This window comes from Hemiscyllium ocellatum, chromosome 25 (assembly GCF_020745735.1).
Source record: "Hemiscyllium ocellatum isolate sHemOce1 chromosome 25, sHemOce1.pat.X.cur, whole genome shotgun sequence".
Taxonomy (NCBI): Eukaryota; Metazoa; Chordata; class Chondrichthyes; order Orectolobiformes; family Hemiscylliidae; genus Hemiscyllium; species Hemiscyllium ocellatum.
The window spans coordinates 9,059,622-9,075,843 of record NC_083425.1 but is presented as its reverse complement, the minus strand read 5'-3'; the positions used below and the strand labels follow the sequence as shown (position 1 = coordinate 9,075,843).

The window sequence follows — 16,222 nt, the reverse complement described above, 5'->3', positions numbered from 1 at the left end:
GTCAATGAGATAATAGTCAGAGTCAAATACAGTAACAGAAAACTCCTGAGCACTAAAACCAGGAGGTCCCACAGTCTGTGCGACCAGGCTTTTGGTTTTTGCTAAATTGGCTGAGCTCAGGAGAGTGGATATAGGTTCACAACTGCCTATATCCCTCGGCAGGATAACACAATATAATTCCTACCCTTGGCTGGAACATGTTTTGACAAGACGGGGTTTCAGTTTTATACCAAATCAAACATCCTGCCATCCCTACTAAGTGAACTCACACATGAAGGGCACCTACTTTGGTGGAATACTAAAGGATGCCGAGCATCAAGGTTATCAGAGAAGATGATTTAAATAGAAGCAGCACTGAAGCCTCACCGGTTTGCCTTGAAAGTTTTCAGTTTCTGTACAAAAAATGATTCTAGAACCTCTGCACATTGATAAAACGGTGAATCACTGGGGTTATAATAACGGCAGTTGTCAAAGATTTTGGTCATATCACCAACAAAGTCTGTCAGTTTTTTGTAGAACCGATGATGTATCCTTTCTTCCATGGTAGAAAGATCTATATTAGAAAAAACACATTTAATTCAATATCTGATGCTGGGACAATATCATAAAGCATAGTCTCATTTCACATAAGTTACAAAAGAACTTCAAGACTTTAATATGAAGACTGAAGTGATAATTTATTTTAAAGCTTGACATGTGTCATCTGCCACCCACAATAGATGATGAAAAAGCTGCCTCAGAACTTAGACTTTGGTGAGGCTGTCCACTACATTTTGCGTGCTTGAATACATCAACATTCAGTTCCGTGACAAACTGCATCTTAAAAATCTAAAAGCTATTGCGAGGCAGCATTTGAACCCAAAAGATACCTGGTGCCAGCTTGTCTTGCAAAAGTATCAAATTCAACTTTTCCTAAAATTAAGGAACTCTAAGTAATAAGTGAATGCCACACAGTTCCACTTATGATTGTCAAGTTGCAAAAAAAGCCTCGCATATTCTCTGCAACACAACAGTGCTCAAACTTGCATTTTTCCTAGTTTGCATTCCTTGACGATATAACCTGTTTAAATTTCTGTTTATTATGACAGACATTATATAAACCCTCTGCAGTGCATCAAAATTGAAGTGGATCCATAATACTGGGATGCATTTATGATGTAATTTTTGTACACCCTTAATTTCTTAAAAGCTAACAGGGGAAAACTGAAGCACCAACATGGATTTCTAAACAGCATGTCATGTTCAACTAACTTGCTAGGTCTTTAAAGCAGTTATCAAAAGGGATCAATGAGTGCAATGCTGTTGAAGTGGTGTACATGGACTTTTAAAAGGCATTCAATAGAGTTCCCACAAATCTGCTGTGTAGTGAAGTTTAGCTCAGGGAATAAAACAGACAGTAGCAACAGATATAAAACTGCCTAATCAAAAGGAAACTGAGTAATGGTCAGTGAATCTCTTTTGGACTGGACGATGATTTGTAGTTGAGTTCCCCAGAGATTGATACTGGGATCCTTGTTTTTCCTGATAGATTAATTATCTAAATCTTGGGTGTGCAAGGAAGTCCTAAAGGAGACAGTCAAGTTGGTGGAGAGAGTCGAGAGGCAGCAGACAAAAATCTATGTGAATAAGTACGAGGTAATGAATTTTGGTAGGAAGGACATGGACGGACAATGCAAAATAAGGCATAAAATTCTTAAAGTGATGTAGCAGCAGAGGGGCCTGGCTGTGCATATGTGCAGAGATCACTGAAGGTGAAGACAATAGTTAATAAAGCATGCAGTATCTTAGGTTTTATTAATAGGAGCAAGAGTACAACAGCAGGAAAGTTATGCCAAACAAGAGACTTTTAATACCTCAGCTGGAGTTCTGCTTTTGTTCTGGGTGAAGGATGTGAATGTACTTGGAAAAGTGCAAGAGGTTTTTTAAGAATGGTTTCAGGGATGACAAACTTAAGCTATGAGAACAGATTACAGGGGTTAGGGTTGTTCCCTTGGGAGAAAGCTAAGAGATTGTGTAATACAAAGTTCCAGAGATCTGGACAGAAGCTAGGGAGAAACTGTTCCCACTTGTAAATAGATAGAAAATGAGACAGCACAAATTTAACAAGTGATTTGTAAATGTAGCAATGTCATGTGAGGAAAAATTAAATAATTTACAATTTGCTCATTAGAGATTTAATCTGCTATCAAGAACTCTTCACAACTAACTGGCTTTTTTTAAAGAACTCAAATAAAGGCAGTAGTTTTCCTGTTTTATCCATTTTTAATGGCTGCTTGAATTTTTCTGAATTGCTATCCTGCATGTCCTGCCTGACAAAGTACAAATGGAAAAACTGGGTGAGGGCAGCAGCCAGTTTAGCTTAAAAGCCCTTCACAGTTGAACAATTTGTGAACAAACTGAACAGGCTTTCAGCTGACAAAGAGTTATTAGAGTGAACTGAGAATGGTAATCCAACAGTAGACAGCTCAATTCCAAAGAGTGGAGAAATACTCTCCTAAATAGCAACTCTTATGCCACAACCAAAAATTTAAAAGTAGTCTAGTTATAATGACAGTAATTTTCTTAACTCCCTCTTGAGAAAACTTGCCACTTTTCTTTGTGAAAAGCAAACTTTTTTTAATGTTCCTTAAGCATTATTTAAGGGTCATAATAAATTAAGTCTCACAATAAACCTCACAAATATCATTTAACCGACTGGATCATGAAATGTTTTTCATACCCCTTCTGCTAAATCAGAAATGTTAACATTCTTCAGACTTGCTTAATGCCTTGTGGAGGCAGATTATCATCATTGCATGCCCTGGCTACTGCCTTGAAACAGTCATCACCCATGAGGCCACAGTTACTTAAGTGTGAAAGACCAAGGAAATAAGCTCCTTTCATCTCCATATTTATTTCCCTGATTTTGCAGCTACATAACAACAAGCAGCTCTCCATGTTTATAACACAGTCTACTGTGTTGTTTGGGTTACTTTTCTGCAAATTAAATTCTGGAAGTAAATGGAGCCAGATGACAGACATGAGCGACTTCCAAAAAACAAATTGTTGATCAGATACAATGAGATTAACTGAAGGCCACTATTAATATTATACAAGTTGTGAATCAAATCTGTTTTAAAACACCACTTTTGGTATTGTACTACCTGGCTTTCAAGTGAATGTTTCAATTAAATTTGAGCCTTCCCTTCATTCCAATATAAACCTCCATCAGATCACTCCAATGACTTCTGAATTTTATCAAGATCATATACTGAAGCATTTAAAAAAAAGAATACTCTTAAGTCAGACATGAAATTGATCCATTCATGCCTGCACAAGGTGTTTTTAAAAATAATTTTCTATCTTCAAATCCCGCACTCACCCTGAAGTGCCTGAGCCAAGCTGCAAAATGACTGCAGATCAGAAGCCTACAAGTACCACCCTCTTAGACATTGAATGGAACAGCAAACTATTCTATCACAAGGACAGTTTAAATTGTACAGGAAACATTGATTATCCATTCATTCTTTTCTCGTGTCACTGCACAAAACTGAGGTCAGGTAATCTACTCCTGGTCCTGTTCAAATTGCATTTCAGTCAGCTTGAAAAAAATGTGAACGCCCTTGACTGACGAAGCATCCTTTCATCCTGAGTGCCACAGTTGGGACTGGACCACGTACTTCACAGAGGGCAACTTCAACAGAGTAACTAATAAAATTACCTTAGTACTAGACTAAAAAGCACAAAACTGAATGACTTACCCATTGGCTCTTTGATAATGCCATAATAATCTGGTGCATCATTGGGATCTACTGGTTCCAAAAAGGGCCAAGCCATTTTATGAGCCTGTTGAGGAATTTAAGAATTTATGCTTCAAAATGCTTTATTAGAATCATGGATGTATGGCGTTCTCACGTCAACAATCATTTACACTTTAGTGAAAGCAAGGTCAACAGCGTGAAATAGGTATAGCCAAAAACTCAGTTTGTTAATTTTATGCATTCTGGAGAATGACACAGTGATCTTATATGTTTAATATGTCTACTCGTCATTGCCAGGACACTGGAAAGAAAAAATTGGAGGATTGCCAATAGCTGTGGAATCACACCTTAGAATAAGTAATTGCTTTCAGGAGTGCAGCAGGATATTTGGAAACCAGAGTGAGGAAGGGAAAGGAAATTTGAAACATACATCACTCTTTCCAAATCTGCTTGTCATCCATTGGCTGCAATTTTTCCAGCGATTGAACAATTTAGTAAGTTACAGAATTAAATATGTGGAATGTGATCCCACGTTTATCCCCTTAGTAGCAGCATGCACTGTGGCTTGAATGTTTAACATCAGCCAAAAGTAACTTCAGACTGGCAGCTTGGTAAGGGCAGTAATCAGTTGGAAACTTTCAATTTTAATCACAGGTGTTGTGAATATTGAACAGTACCATCACAAAACACGTTACATCTTGTGTCTTCTCACACAGTTTGCCATTCCTATACTTGATCTTGGGCAGGAGTGCAGAACAAATGTATCATGGGAGTGAGTGAGAATGAAGAGAATTAGGGCACTCCAAACTTCTCATCTTAAGCCTGACTGCTCAAAGATGGATTATGTTAAATACAAGCCAAATGACAAGCACAAAATGTGATTTATCAGGGTTTCACTCAGCCTCCATAAATCTATTGTCAAGTCCCATTTCAAAATCCAGAAGAAAAAGTTAATGTAAACCCATCTCTAAATACAAAGCTTATTGAACCAGGGAGGCTCAAGTTGTGTTAGTTGTGTTAGCTAATCATTTCTCAGCTGTTTAAGTCACAGATGAGGTTGAGAGACATACTTACATCATAGATTCAAAGTAGAAAACAGAATAAAACAATGTATTTAAGTGGACTAAACACTGGCAGAACCTAAATGTTGTGAACCGAAATAAAGGTTAGTTTTAAAAAAAACTGAAAAAAGGATCAACTTTGAACAGAATTTATATGCACATATTTAATTCACTTTTTACTTTACTATGGCAGAAAATGGCTTTGAAAGTTCTTTTAAAGAAATCACCATCTTACTGCAGACTTGCCTTAGGTTTGGATTTTCCGCCAGCAGAGACACCTGGTGTACAATGCTCTCAGAGACTCTAAGCCTAAACCCCTCCCTATCAAGTTTACTTCTTTCCAGCTACCAGGTGGCAGTTTAATTTATTTTGGACAGGATTAGATAAAGGACAGCAAGGTCAGTAACGTCACCCCTCGTTTCTACCAAGAGGAAGGGGAAGCTTTTGGATGAAAGTAGAAGAAACATATAAAATAAATGCAACAAGAGGCATAGAACAAGAAGTTGACAGAAGTTTAGTTAGAAATTATTTTGTAAATTCTCACCTGTAAAGAGCGTAGTACTCGTCTAAGACCCTCGTAATCTTTGTCTGAAAGCGGACTAAGGACAGTCATAGCATCTTCTGTAGACTGACATTGTGGGCAAACATACTCATCAATGAGATCTGCCTCACTCTGTAGTATGCCAACACAACGCCCATGATACCAATTTTGGCAGCGATCACAACCGATGTAAAACCTATGGGTTTAAAAAGAAAATGTGTTTTCTTCTGATCTACGCAGTTAAGAAAAACAGCCAAATCAATAGCATCAACAAAATGCACTATGGTTTATTCATTATTTTATCAGGGTCTTCCCTCCTGATCACACCAAGTATTCACTGGAAAACTAGTTAAATTTGCAGATTAGGAGGCCCCAGGTGAAATCACAATCAGGGGATTAACCAGGCATCATTATAGCTCCCTATTCCCATACACAGTTATCCAAGAACTTTGGTGTTAAGTAACTTAATGAAAGCTAAAACATGAAGGATGGCCATTTGTGTAAGGACCCTATAGAATCTAAGTGTCAACGTGTACAAAACAAGTCAATAGTTGGGGAGTAAGTGGAGGATGAGGGAGGAAAACCCAAACAGAAAAAAAGTATCAAATTCAAATTTGGAAACAATATCAAGTCTCTCAGTATATGTGCAAGGTTGAGGGTTGGAGAATTCTTCATACTTTTTAAATTGGGAAGTAGATCAAACATAATTTACCCATTTTGCTTGTATTTCAAAATACAAAGGGAATGAACATTACAGCAAAATTAAGACAAAAATTTACCAAATATATTTTCAAAATATGTATACATTTTTTGAGACACTATGTTTGGACCGAATTCTGCTTTTGACATCAGTGCATGTTAAATTTTGTCAAAATTACAAAGCAAAGCTTTTTTTAAACAAAGCAGCGGCTAGGACATGGAAACCTGTAAAACTCCACTGTATGTTAGTCACAAACCTTCCAAACGCTGTTACTCTGAATCCCTCTTGCACTGTATGTTAGTCACAAACCTTCCAAACGCTGTTACTCTGAATCCCTCTTGCACTGTATGTTAGTCACAAACCTTCCAAACGCTGTTACTCTGAATCCCTCTTGCACTGTATGTTAGTCACAAACCTTCCAAACGCTGTTACTCTGAATCCCTCTTGCACTGTATGTTAGTCACAAACCTTCCAAACGCTGTTACTCTGAATCCCTCTTGCACTGTATGTTAGTCACAAACCTTCCAAACGCTGTTACTCTGAATCCCTCTTGCAGAGTTCAAGTGTTTTTAACTGGTTGTCTCTGAAATTAAACGTTTTTCTCTTACCTGAAAGGCCAATCTTTGTGTTTCTGCAAAGTTCCCCAAGTAGATTAAAAATCAAACACACTCAGTGCTGCAGTTAGTTACTGTGGCTCAGACAGACAATAGCGACAGAGCCATATAGATCAGGATGAAATTTGGCTTGATTTCCAGTCTTTGCAATTTGTCAATTTCTCATTGGATAGTGATATTAATACTCCTGGTTAGCTAAGTAGGGTGGGGAACATTTAGGGCTCTTAATCTGATTGGTATTTTTGATCAAACTGTTGATGGTTGGTAAGGACATGATTAGCTTAGCGGTGACATCTCACATTGATCTACAGCCTGCCAATCTTCACTATCAAACTCATAAATGAAGTGTGTTTGTTTGGTCAGGTTACTAAAATGCTCTGACAGCCAATGGGGACAGTGCACAGGCAAGGGCCAGTAACTTCAATAAAGAAAAAGGAAAGGGACTGAAAACAATTAGCAACCTTAACAGCTGAAAGGAAGATACTGGAGACTTGTATGTATAACAAGTGCATCAGTGCAAAGTTAAGTGGAAAAAATGAAAACACTGGAGAAACACCAATTATGAAATCAATGATCTATAGTGGGGAGATTTCAAAAGCAGAGTTATATCAAATATCACAGGCAAGCTTAATATGATTTCATGCAATTTGCATCACAATAGGCATGTAAGAAACATCTGAGGACAGTACTGCAGGCCTGATACTCAAAAGTGAAACTACCTCAGGGCAATAAAAAGTCTTTGTTGACATTTCAGCTTACTGTGATTCGTCGTATGGTGTTCTACAGATACAGTAGAGCTCCTCGCTGCTGCCCTCCTGTGCTCGTTTACATTCATTGCAAATGTACTCATCCATTTTTTTAGCCTCTTTTTCTGTGATACCAACACAGTCTCCATGATACCAGTTCGTACAGAGATCACAGCCAATGTAGAACCTGAAAAACGAACACACACATCCGAGTGTGTTTAAGTTTCTTTCTCGTTTCGGTGAGCCACAAGCCTTTTATGTAGAGGCAAGGTGGTGGTGGTGCAGCACACTGGTGCCAGGCCCAGAGTATGATATGAATTAGTTCTCTCAGCAATCCACACAGCAGCACCCCAATCTCAGCCAGGACACTGGAGGTGTCCGAGTGGTGCGATAGTCCTTTCGGGGGCGAGAGATAGAAAACAGCTAAGACGGAAGGGGTTCAAATAAATGAAAGCTACACTTAAACACCAGTCAGTGTTCCATGACAAATGAAGTATAAAATGTCCTTTGACTGGTTGGGAATGTCACATGGATAAGAGAAGCTGAAAATGAAAATACAAAAAAAAAACTGCATGGTATGAGGAAGCAAAAGCAAACCAAAAATGGCAAAGAGCACTGTGAAGTTGGGGGCGGGGGTCTTTAGAGCTTCTTTGCTATCATTTTGGAAATATGTCTAATTCCAATCACAAAAAAGTAATTCGAAAAATCTGCCCACTTTGTATTTAGACACTCACTGTAGAAAATGAGATGGTTCTCACCAGCATCTCCTGCTCTGTTCAAAACTGGAAAACCACTTTCCAAGGAAAACAAAAAAACATCAGCTGCACTGAACCAGTACCTGTATTACTGAGATAGAGTCATTAAGTATGTTCAAGTCTGAGGCAAATTTTTCATCAGTGAGGGAATCGAAGGTTATTACGAGAAGGCAAGAAAATGGAGTTGAGTGTTATCAGATCAGCATGATCTCACTGGAAGGCAGAGCAGACTCAATGGGCCAACTTGTCTATCTCTGCTCCTACAAGTTATGGTCTAAGCATCTGCTTGGAATAAGGAAAGGAATTGGAAAAATTATGATAATAAATACAGGTAGAAGAAAACATTTGATGATCACATACTTTGATTCATCATAAGGTGTCTTGCAGATACAGTAAAGCTTTGTGTCCTTCTTAGATTCTTTTGAGGTAGTAGAAATCATCTTTTTCTTCTTGACCTTTGCAGGCTCTTTCTCCTCTTCTCGCTTTCGCTTCTGTGTCACAGCAGCTTGTACAGCATTTGCAGCAGCAATGGCTGCAGTGTGCACAGCGGCTGCCTGTGCCTTCTCTTTGTCCTTCCTTAACTTATTTCTGTCTCTTTTCAGCTCCTCCTACCAAAACAAACAAAATTTCAGCCAACAGCAACAAACTGATTTAGCAGCTGTATAGAGAATAAGATCAACTGCATAAGAACACACAACACCTTCGTGCATTATTACACTGCCGCAAACTGTATCCTGTACATCTTAAAGTAAAAATATCATACAAAGGTTGGCCACATTTTGTACTATTTTCTCAAGCTTAGAGATCACTTCTTGGTCTCTTAGTCAGGACACTCCGGTGCCAGTACTGATGGCCAGAATGCAGACAGTTTATTATAAGCTTAAGTGCTGCTGATGGGCAGCTAAATTTTAAGTTGGCCTACATAAGTTTGAGGCAGAGATGTTAGCATTGCCTGCCAGTGGAAACTGACTGTTTCAGATGAGTAAGCTGAATAGTTTTTGGCTGAATTGTCATGTAAAGTTCCTTGGAAGCAATGTGTTCCATCATTTGGCACATAAGGGCATTATTATTCCACCTAGACTGAACTGCACCACTGTCTGAACTCAGAAGAGGAAAATACACTAAAAAAAAACAACTGCATAAAACTCAAGGTGGAAGATGTCTGCATTGAAAAAAACCAGAGAGGAATGAAGAGGAGCATATATCTGTTTTCGTAACAATATTAACAGAACTCAATTAAAGTGGCAATGTGGTTAAATTCAATTGGCTAAAAGACAATATCAAGGGTAGTGCTGAATTGTTGTTTTGCAGATTGGACAGAAATATACAACAATGTTCCCCAGAGATCAGTATTAAAATCGCAATATTTTATGACACTTACAAAGAACCTGGCTATGGATACAAGACAATTTCCAAACCTGCAGATGACTTACAAAATTTGGAAATGCAGTGAACACCAAGGGGGGAGTAGGAGAGCTCAGGATATGGTGAAATGTGCAGACATAAATCCAAGTTAATGCACAGTAATGATATGATGGAATTTAATGTGAAGAATGAGAGAATGAAGGGAGGCAATAATAAACTAAATAGTGCAATTTTAAAAGTGAGCAGGATCAGAGACCTGTGGAGGAGTGGGGAAGGTTCACGATCTGAAATATTGATGATGACAGGATAAATTGTTCAATTAAAAGTGTATAAATATCTGTGGCATTAGAAAAGAATTTCAAACACACATACAAGTATGTCATGCCAAACATTTATATACAGCCTCATATCTCTGGCTCTTTTGCAATTTTAGTCAACCCACAGTTAAACTCTAGTTAGAGGCACATCAGTGGAACATTAATGAGGCCTCAGCAAAAATATTCTGTCAGTTCTGTGTACCATGCTTTAGGAAGGATTCAGAGAGGACATTAAGAATAATCCTTGGAATGAGGAACATCAATGATATGGAATGTTGCGTAAACTGGAACAGATCCTTTCAGAATAAAGATTAGGAGGGACATTTAATAGAGGTGCCCAATTGATGAGGGTATTTGGTAGAGTTAATAAGGGTAACCAGAGGAAACAGCTAAAAATATTGTCAAAATAACCAGAGAGATGAGGAAAAATATTTTAAAAAGTGAATATTGATTTGAAATCCACTACTTGAAAGTGGAGGTGACAGATGCAATCGTAATTTTCACAATAAAATCAGACATATACTTGAGACAGAACCATTTTCAACATTGTGGGAAAAAGGGATCTGTGGAACAGTTATCATAATTAGTTAATGAGCATGCAGACATACACATGGCAATGTTTGCAAAAATTCACAATTCTATGCAATTCAACTTGAGTTCTGAACATCTGAAACCATGATGGTATGCAAAGAATAGCTTTGCTCTTTGGATTCTTCAAAATTCCTCCCTTGACATCGCCAAAAATATTACAGTAATCATTGCACTGCTGCTCCTGGGACCTTGTTATGGGGAGAAAAAAAAAATCATACCTTTTATTTTTGCTGCAATAGGGGTTGCAATGAGGTGACTTGCTACCTTTGCAGAAGTTACATAGACCTGAAAGTGCCTCCAAAGAAAAATTAACTTTATGTTTATTTGTCACATACCTGCACCTCAATTTGAAGCTCCTTGTCCAATAATGCCCTTTTCTTTAGGATCTCAGCCTTCAACTGCTCTTTGTGTTTGAACAACAATGCTGACAGCTTGGTAGCATTCTGTTTACTGCGCTTCTGCTCCACGTTCTCATCTCGCTTCCGTTTCTTCGCTGCTTGTTTTTCTTCCTTGTCAATTTTATCCAGAATATACTTCATGACCTGGTTACAGACAATCATTCTGGATTCAAAGAGAGAAATAAACAAAGTGAAACAGACCTCCGACACATACTTCAGTGACTTAGGCTTTTCTTCATGAATCATATTGCATTTGTCAACTGCAAAAACAATTCCGAACAACAATAATTTCCTCATTCATTACAAACAACCAGGCAATGGGTTCATTCAAAAAAAAACAACTTTGTCTTCTGCCATATTAACATGCAATTCCAGGATCACAGATTGAATAACTTCCTTCAGACATTTTACTGCAGTGAAAGCATTTAATATCCTGCTGTATGATGGATTTCATAGACACTGCAGTCTTAATCTTCACAAGCAAGAATATTAGCTGAATAATTGTGCCGCTATTAGAATAGCGGCTACTACTTGGTTCAGGGAGAAACTGTTGTGGCAAAATCAGGAAAATCTATGTAAATCTTGGCAAGATTCCCACTTTTTGATGAACTTGAAAATAAGCTAACATGAATTCATTAAAGCTTCTGACACTCCAGCTCAAAACTCTGAGGATAATTAATCAGATGTCAAACAGCTCGTTTATATCTTGCCAAGGCTACTATGGTCAATCTCAATTCTGTTGAGAGGAATGACCAAGCAGAAGGTGGACAATTTCTATTTGTTGAAAAGGAGGAATGGTCTTGCATCGTCCTTAGGGGCTATTATCATAAACAACGGGATTAAACCAGGAAATATTTTGATCTGCAAGGTGTAATGCAGCATATAAGATGAACCATGAACTCGTACCATAATCAACAGGATGATGATTTGGTAGTTGGAGCAATGACATACTTTGGAACAAAAAACTTGATTGTGGGCAGTCATGGAAACTACACTTCAGAAATAAGCAGGTTTGGGAATTATTAGTTGAATTGGAAATCTGTTCAGTTGAACTGTCATACAATTCCAAAGAAAATGAATTTGTTATCTTTGTCCATCCTTTAAAGTTTTAAATACACTTGATAAAAACAGCTTCAGAACAGCATCACATTTAATTACCTCTACCTGCGATGACATCAAGTTTCACTAATGAATAGACTGTTACTCATTATCCATTTTCCCTCATGTGAATGCAGAGCAATTTATTCACAAAATAATTAGTCACAAATCATGAAAACAGGATGTGCAAGTATACAATCTGCTCCCAAATCTAAATCAATACTGCTTAACATATGCAACTGTCAGCATATCTATTAGCATGGTTTTGTGGCAGGATCTTTCTTCTGTATCAGACGGTGGGATGGTTCAAATCTTATGATTATACAATTCTTGCCTGACACTCCAGACTCAAAGGAATGTTGCGCTGTTGGTGGCACAACTTTTTAATTGAAGTGTGAAACTGAAGCCTTGTCTGAATTATGAAGTTTCACAAATTATTTCAATTAATTATTTTGAAACCTAGAATCACACTCTCTGGTGTCCAGTATAAATCTGAAGAGGCAGCATAAATAACAAAGAAATCTCATGATGATCAGCTGAAGTGGCTGCTCTGTTTCTAACATTATAAGTGATTCCTCTTCAAAACAGTAAACCACTCTGGGGTGTTCTGAGATCAAGATTGAAATATAAGTCTTCTATAAGGCTAATGGACAAAGTTAACATTAATGTGAACATAACATGCAAGCTGTCTCATTCAAAAGAGAAAATCTAAACGCTACATAACGAATACTAAACATGCAGGGAATACAACAGTGTTCAATCTCAGGATGTCAAAAATTGTATTCGTATTAAATTTTACCTTTAATTGGATTTGATAATGTAAATACCAACCTGAGGGACTGCAAGTGGTGGTAATTTTGTTATGATTTGGAGTTGCCGGTGTTGGACTGGGGCGTACAAAGTTAAAAATCACACAACAGCAGGTTATAGTCCAACAGGTTTAATTGGAAGCACACTAGCTTTCGGAGTGATGCTCCTTCATCTACAATCACCTGATGAAGGAGCGTCGCTCCGAAAGCTAGTGTGCTTCCAATTAAACCTGTTGGACTATAACCTGCTGTTGTGTGATTTGTAATTTTGTTAGTAAGATTGCAATGTCACTTAAGTAAAGCACTGAACACATCAGTGCAGAAAGTGTTGCAATGCTATATTACTGCCAAAAAAATGAACAGGAGCTGCCAGTCTTAAAAATGCACTGGCCGTATATTCACAGGTTGGAAACAAACTCCAATAACACCCATAAAATGCAACACACCTACAACAAATGGGATCTTATCTTGATGTAGCTTACTAGCATTTTGTTTTTCAACACCATAGATTGCACATTCACAGTCATTCTGCCATTTCATAATTCACTGCTGTTAAGTTCAGTCTATTCATCAACACAAGTTTACTACAGCTTTATACAAAGCTATTACAAAAACTGCATGCGCATCAGTTGTGATGATCATCTATGCACAGAGGCATACTTGCACAACTACATTTGCTGTTGAAGACTAACACGCCGAAACCGTGTGCGCACACATGGCTCTAGATAGCCATCTTGAATGCTACCTCATGTTGGGTATCCTGGTAGTGCAAACAGCTGAACTACTGCTACAAGTTATGAGTTAAAATTCCATCATAGCAGATGGGTGAGAGCTTGTATAAGCTTCAAGAAGGCAGAGCAAAATTGAAGTCAATGGATATCAATGAGAACTCTTCATTAGGTTGGAGATATACTCAGCACAATAGAAGATAATTGTGATTGCTGGAGGTTAATTAAAGAATCTCAGAACATCACTGCAGGAATACCTCACAGTAGTGCCTTAGACCCAAATGTTTTCAGCTGCCTCATACCATCCTTCCATCATAAAAGGTCAGAAGTGACAATGTTCACTATGATTGCAGTGTTCAGTACCATTCGCAACTCTGCAAGTTACTGAAATAGTCCACGCCAATATATGCCAAGAACTAAACAACATTCAGGCTTGGGCTGATAAACAAAAGGATATTCACAGCACATTCAGGCAATGGCACTCTTCAACTATAGGAAATCTAATCATCTCCCCTTGACATTAGCATTATTAAATTCTCTCACTATCATTACCTGAGAGGTCACCATTGACCAGCAAATGAACTGCATCAGGCATATAAATACTGTAGTTCCAAGGGCACATCAGGAGGGTGGTAATTCTGAGGCCAGTTACTCACCTCTTGATTCTCCAATCTCTGTCCATCATCTTCAACATGCAGGTCAGAGTGTGATATAATAGTCCATGCTTGCCTGGATGACTGAATCTCAAAAAGCACTCAATGCACAGTAAGATCTAGAGTTAAGTAACCTGCCTGATTGGCTCAACATTCACTAACTTAAACATTCACTCCCTCCATCATCAGTCTACCACATATAGGACGTACTGCAGAAATTTCCCAAGACACTTTGGCAGTAGCTTTTTTTAGTACAATGTTTACCATTTAAAAAGCAAAGGGTATCAATAGATGGAAAATAAAACATTCCCGCATGGTCACTGGTCAAAATCTTCAAACTCCTGTGCCAGTAAAACTATGGGTATTCCTCCACCAGATGGACTACAGTGGTACCTTGGTAGCAGTTCACCACCTTCAAAAGCATATAGATATAACATTTGTTTGGCTTCATAACTACAGAAATGTTGTTGACAACTTTTGTTATTCACTCATGGGATGTGGCTGGCCTGTCCATAGTTGCTCTTGAGAATGTGGTGGTGAGCTGCCTTCTTGAACCGCTGCAGTCCATGTGCTTTACGTAGGTCTACAATGCCCTTTGGGAAAGAATTCCAGGGTTTTGCCCCAGCCACACTGAAGGAACGGCAATATATTCCCAAGGTAAAAACAATAACTGCAGATGCTGGAAACCAGATTCTGGATCAGTGGCGCTGGAAGAGCACCATAACAAGGACAAAATGCCCCTGATACTCACCTTCCACCCTACCAACCTTCGCATAAATCAAATCATCCGCCGACACTTCCACCACCTACAAAAAGACCCCACCACCAGGGATATATTTCCCTCCCCACCCCTTTCCGCCTTCCACAAAGACCGTTCCCTCCGTGACTACCTGGTCAGGTCCATGCCCCCCTACAACCCAACCTCCCATCCTGGGACTTTCCCCTGCCACAGCAGGAACTGTAAAACCTGTGCCCACACCTCCTCCCTCGCCTCTATCCAAGGCCCTAAAGGAGCCTTCCACATACAAAGTTTTACCTGCACATCCACTAATATCATTTATTGTATCCGTTGCTCCCAATGTGGTCTCCTCTATATTGGGGAGACTGGGTGCCTCCTAGCAGAGCGCTTTAGGGAACATCTCCGGGACACCCGCACCAATCAATCACACCATCCCGTGGCCCAACATTTCAATTCTCCCTCCCACTCTGGTGAGGATATGGAGGTCCTGGGCCTCCTTAATCGCCGCTCCCTCACCACCAGACGCCCGGAGGAAGAACGCCTCATCTTCCGCCTCGGAACACTTCAACCCTAGGGCATCAATGTGGACTTCAACAGCTTCCTCATTTCCCCTTCCCCCCACCTCACCCTAGTTCCAAACTTCCAGCTCAACACTGTCCCCATGACTTGTCCGACCTGCCTAGCTCCTTTTCCACCTATCCACTCCACCCTCTCCTCCCTGACCTATCTACTTCATCCCCTTCCCCACTCACCATTGCACTCTATGCTACTTTCTCCCCACCCTCCTCTAGCCTATCTCTCCATGCTTCAGGCTCACTGCCTTTATTCCTGATGAAGGGCTTTTGCCCGAAACGTCGATTTCGCTGCACTTTGGATGCTGCTTGAACTGCTGTGCTCTTCCAGCACCACTGATCCAGAATATATTCCCAAGTCAGGATGACGAGTGATGACAATGCCATCTATCTGCTGCCCTTATCCCTCTAAATGGAAGTGGTTATGGCTTTGGAAGACACTAAGGATCTCTGATGAATTTCTGCAGTGCATCATGTAGATAGTGCACACCACAGCTACTGAGCATAGATAGGTGTGGATGATTGTGGGTGTAATGCCAATCAAGTGAGGTGCTTTGTCCTGGACGGTGTCAAGCATCTTGAGTACTGCTGGAGCTGTACTCTTCCAGGCCAGTGTGCAAGTATTCCAATACACTCTTAACTTGTGCTTTGTAGATGATGGACAGACTCTGGGGAGTTAGAATGTGAGTTACTCGCCATAGTATTCCTAGTCTACTTGCTCACAGCCACTGTATTTATATGGCGAGTCCAGCTGAGTTTCTGGTGAATGGGAACTTGCAGAATGTTGGTAGTGGG

The 16,222-nt window shown here is 39.3% G+C and overlaps 1 protein-coding gene across 14 annotated transcripts in view; it reads right to left on the bottom strand.

The window, feature by feature from the left end:
- Nucleotides 1-16,222, bottom strand: part of bptf (bromodomain PHD finger transcription factor) — a 152,647-nt gene that overhangs the window by 9,834 nt on the left and 126,591 nt on the right. For 11 of the 14 annotated variants that reach the window (XM_060844739.1, XM_060844740.1, XM_060844743.1 and 8 more), the window contains 6 exons: nucleotides 10,766-10,991; nucleotides 8,518-8,765; nucleotides 7,416-7,589; nucleotides 5,346-5,538; nucleotides 3,741-3,825; nucleotides 367-553 (listed from right to left, as the gene is read on the bottom strand). In XM_060844739.1, the coding sequence (XP_060700722.1) occupies nucleotides 367-553; nucleotides 3,741-3,825; nucleotides 5,346-5,538; nucleotides 7,416-7,589; nucleotides 8,518-8,765; nucleotides 10,766-10,991 (1,113 nt within the window). The remainder of the gene's footprint in view (nucleotides 1-366; nucleotides 554-3,740; nucleotides 3,826-5,345; nucleotides 5,539-7,415; nucleotides 7,590-8,517; nucleotides 8,766-10,765; nucleotides 10,992-16,222) is intronic. The other 3 variants (XM_060844746.1, XM_060844751.1, XM_060844753.1) reach the window with 1 other exon arrangement.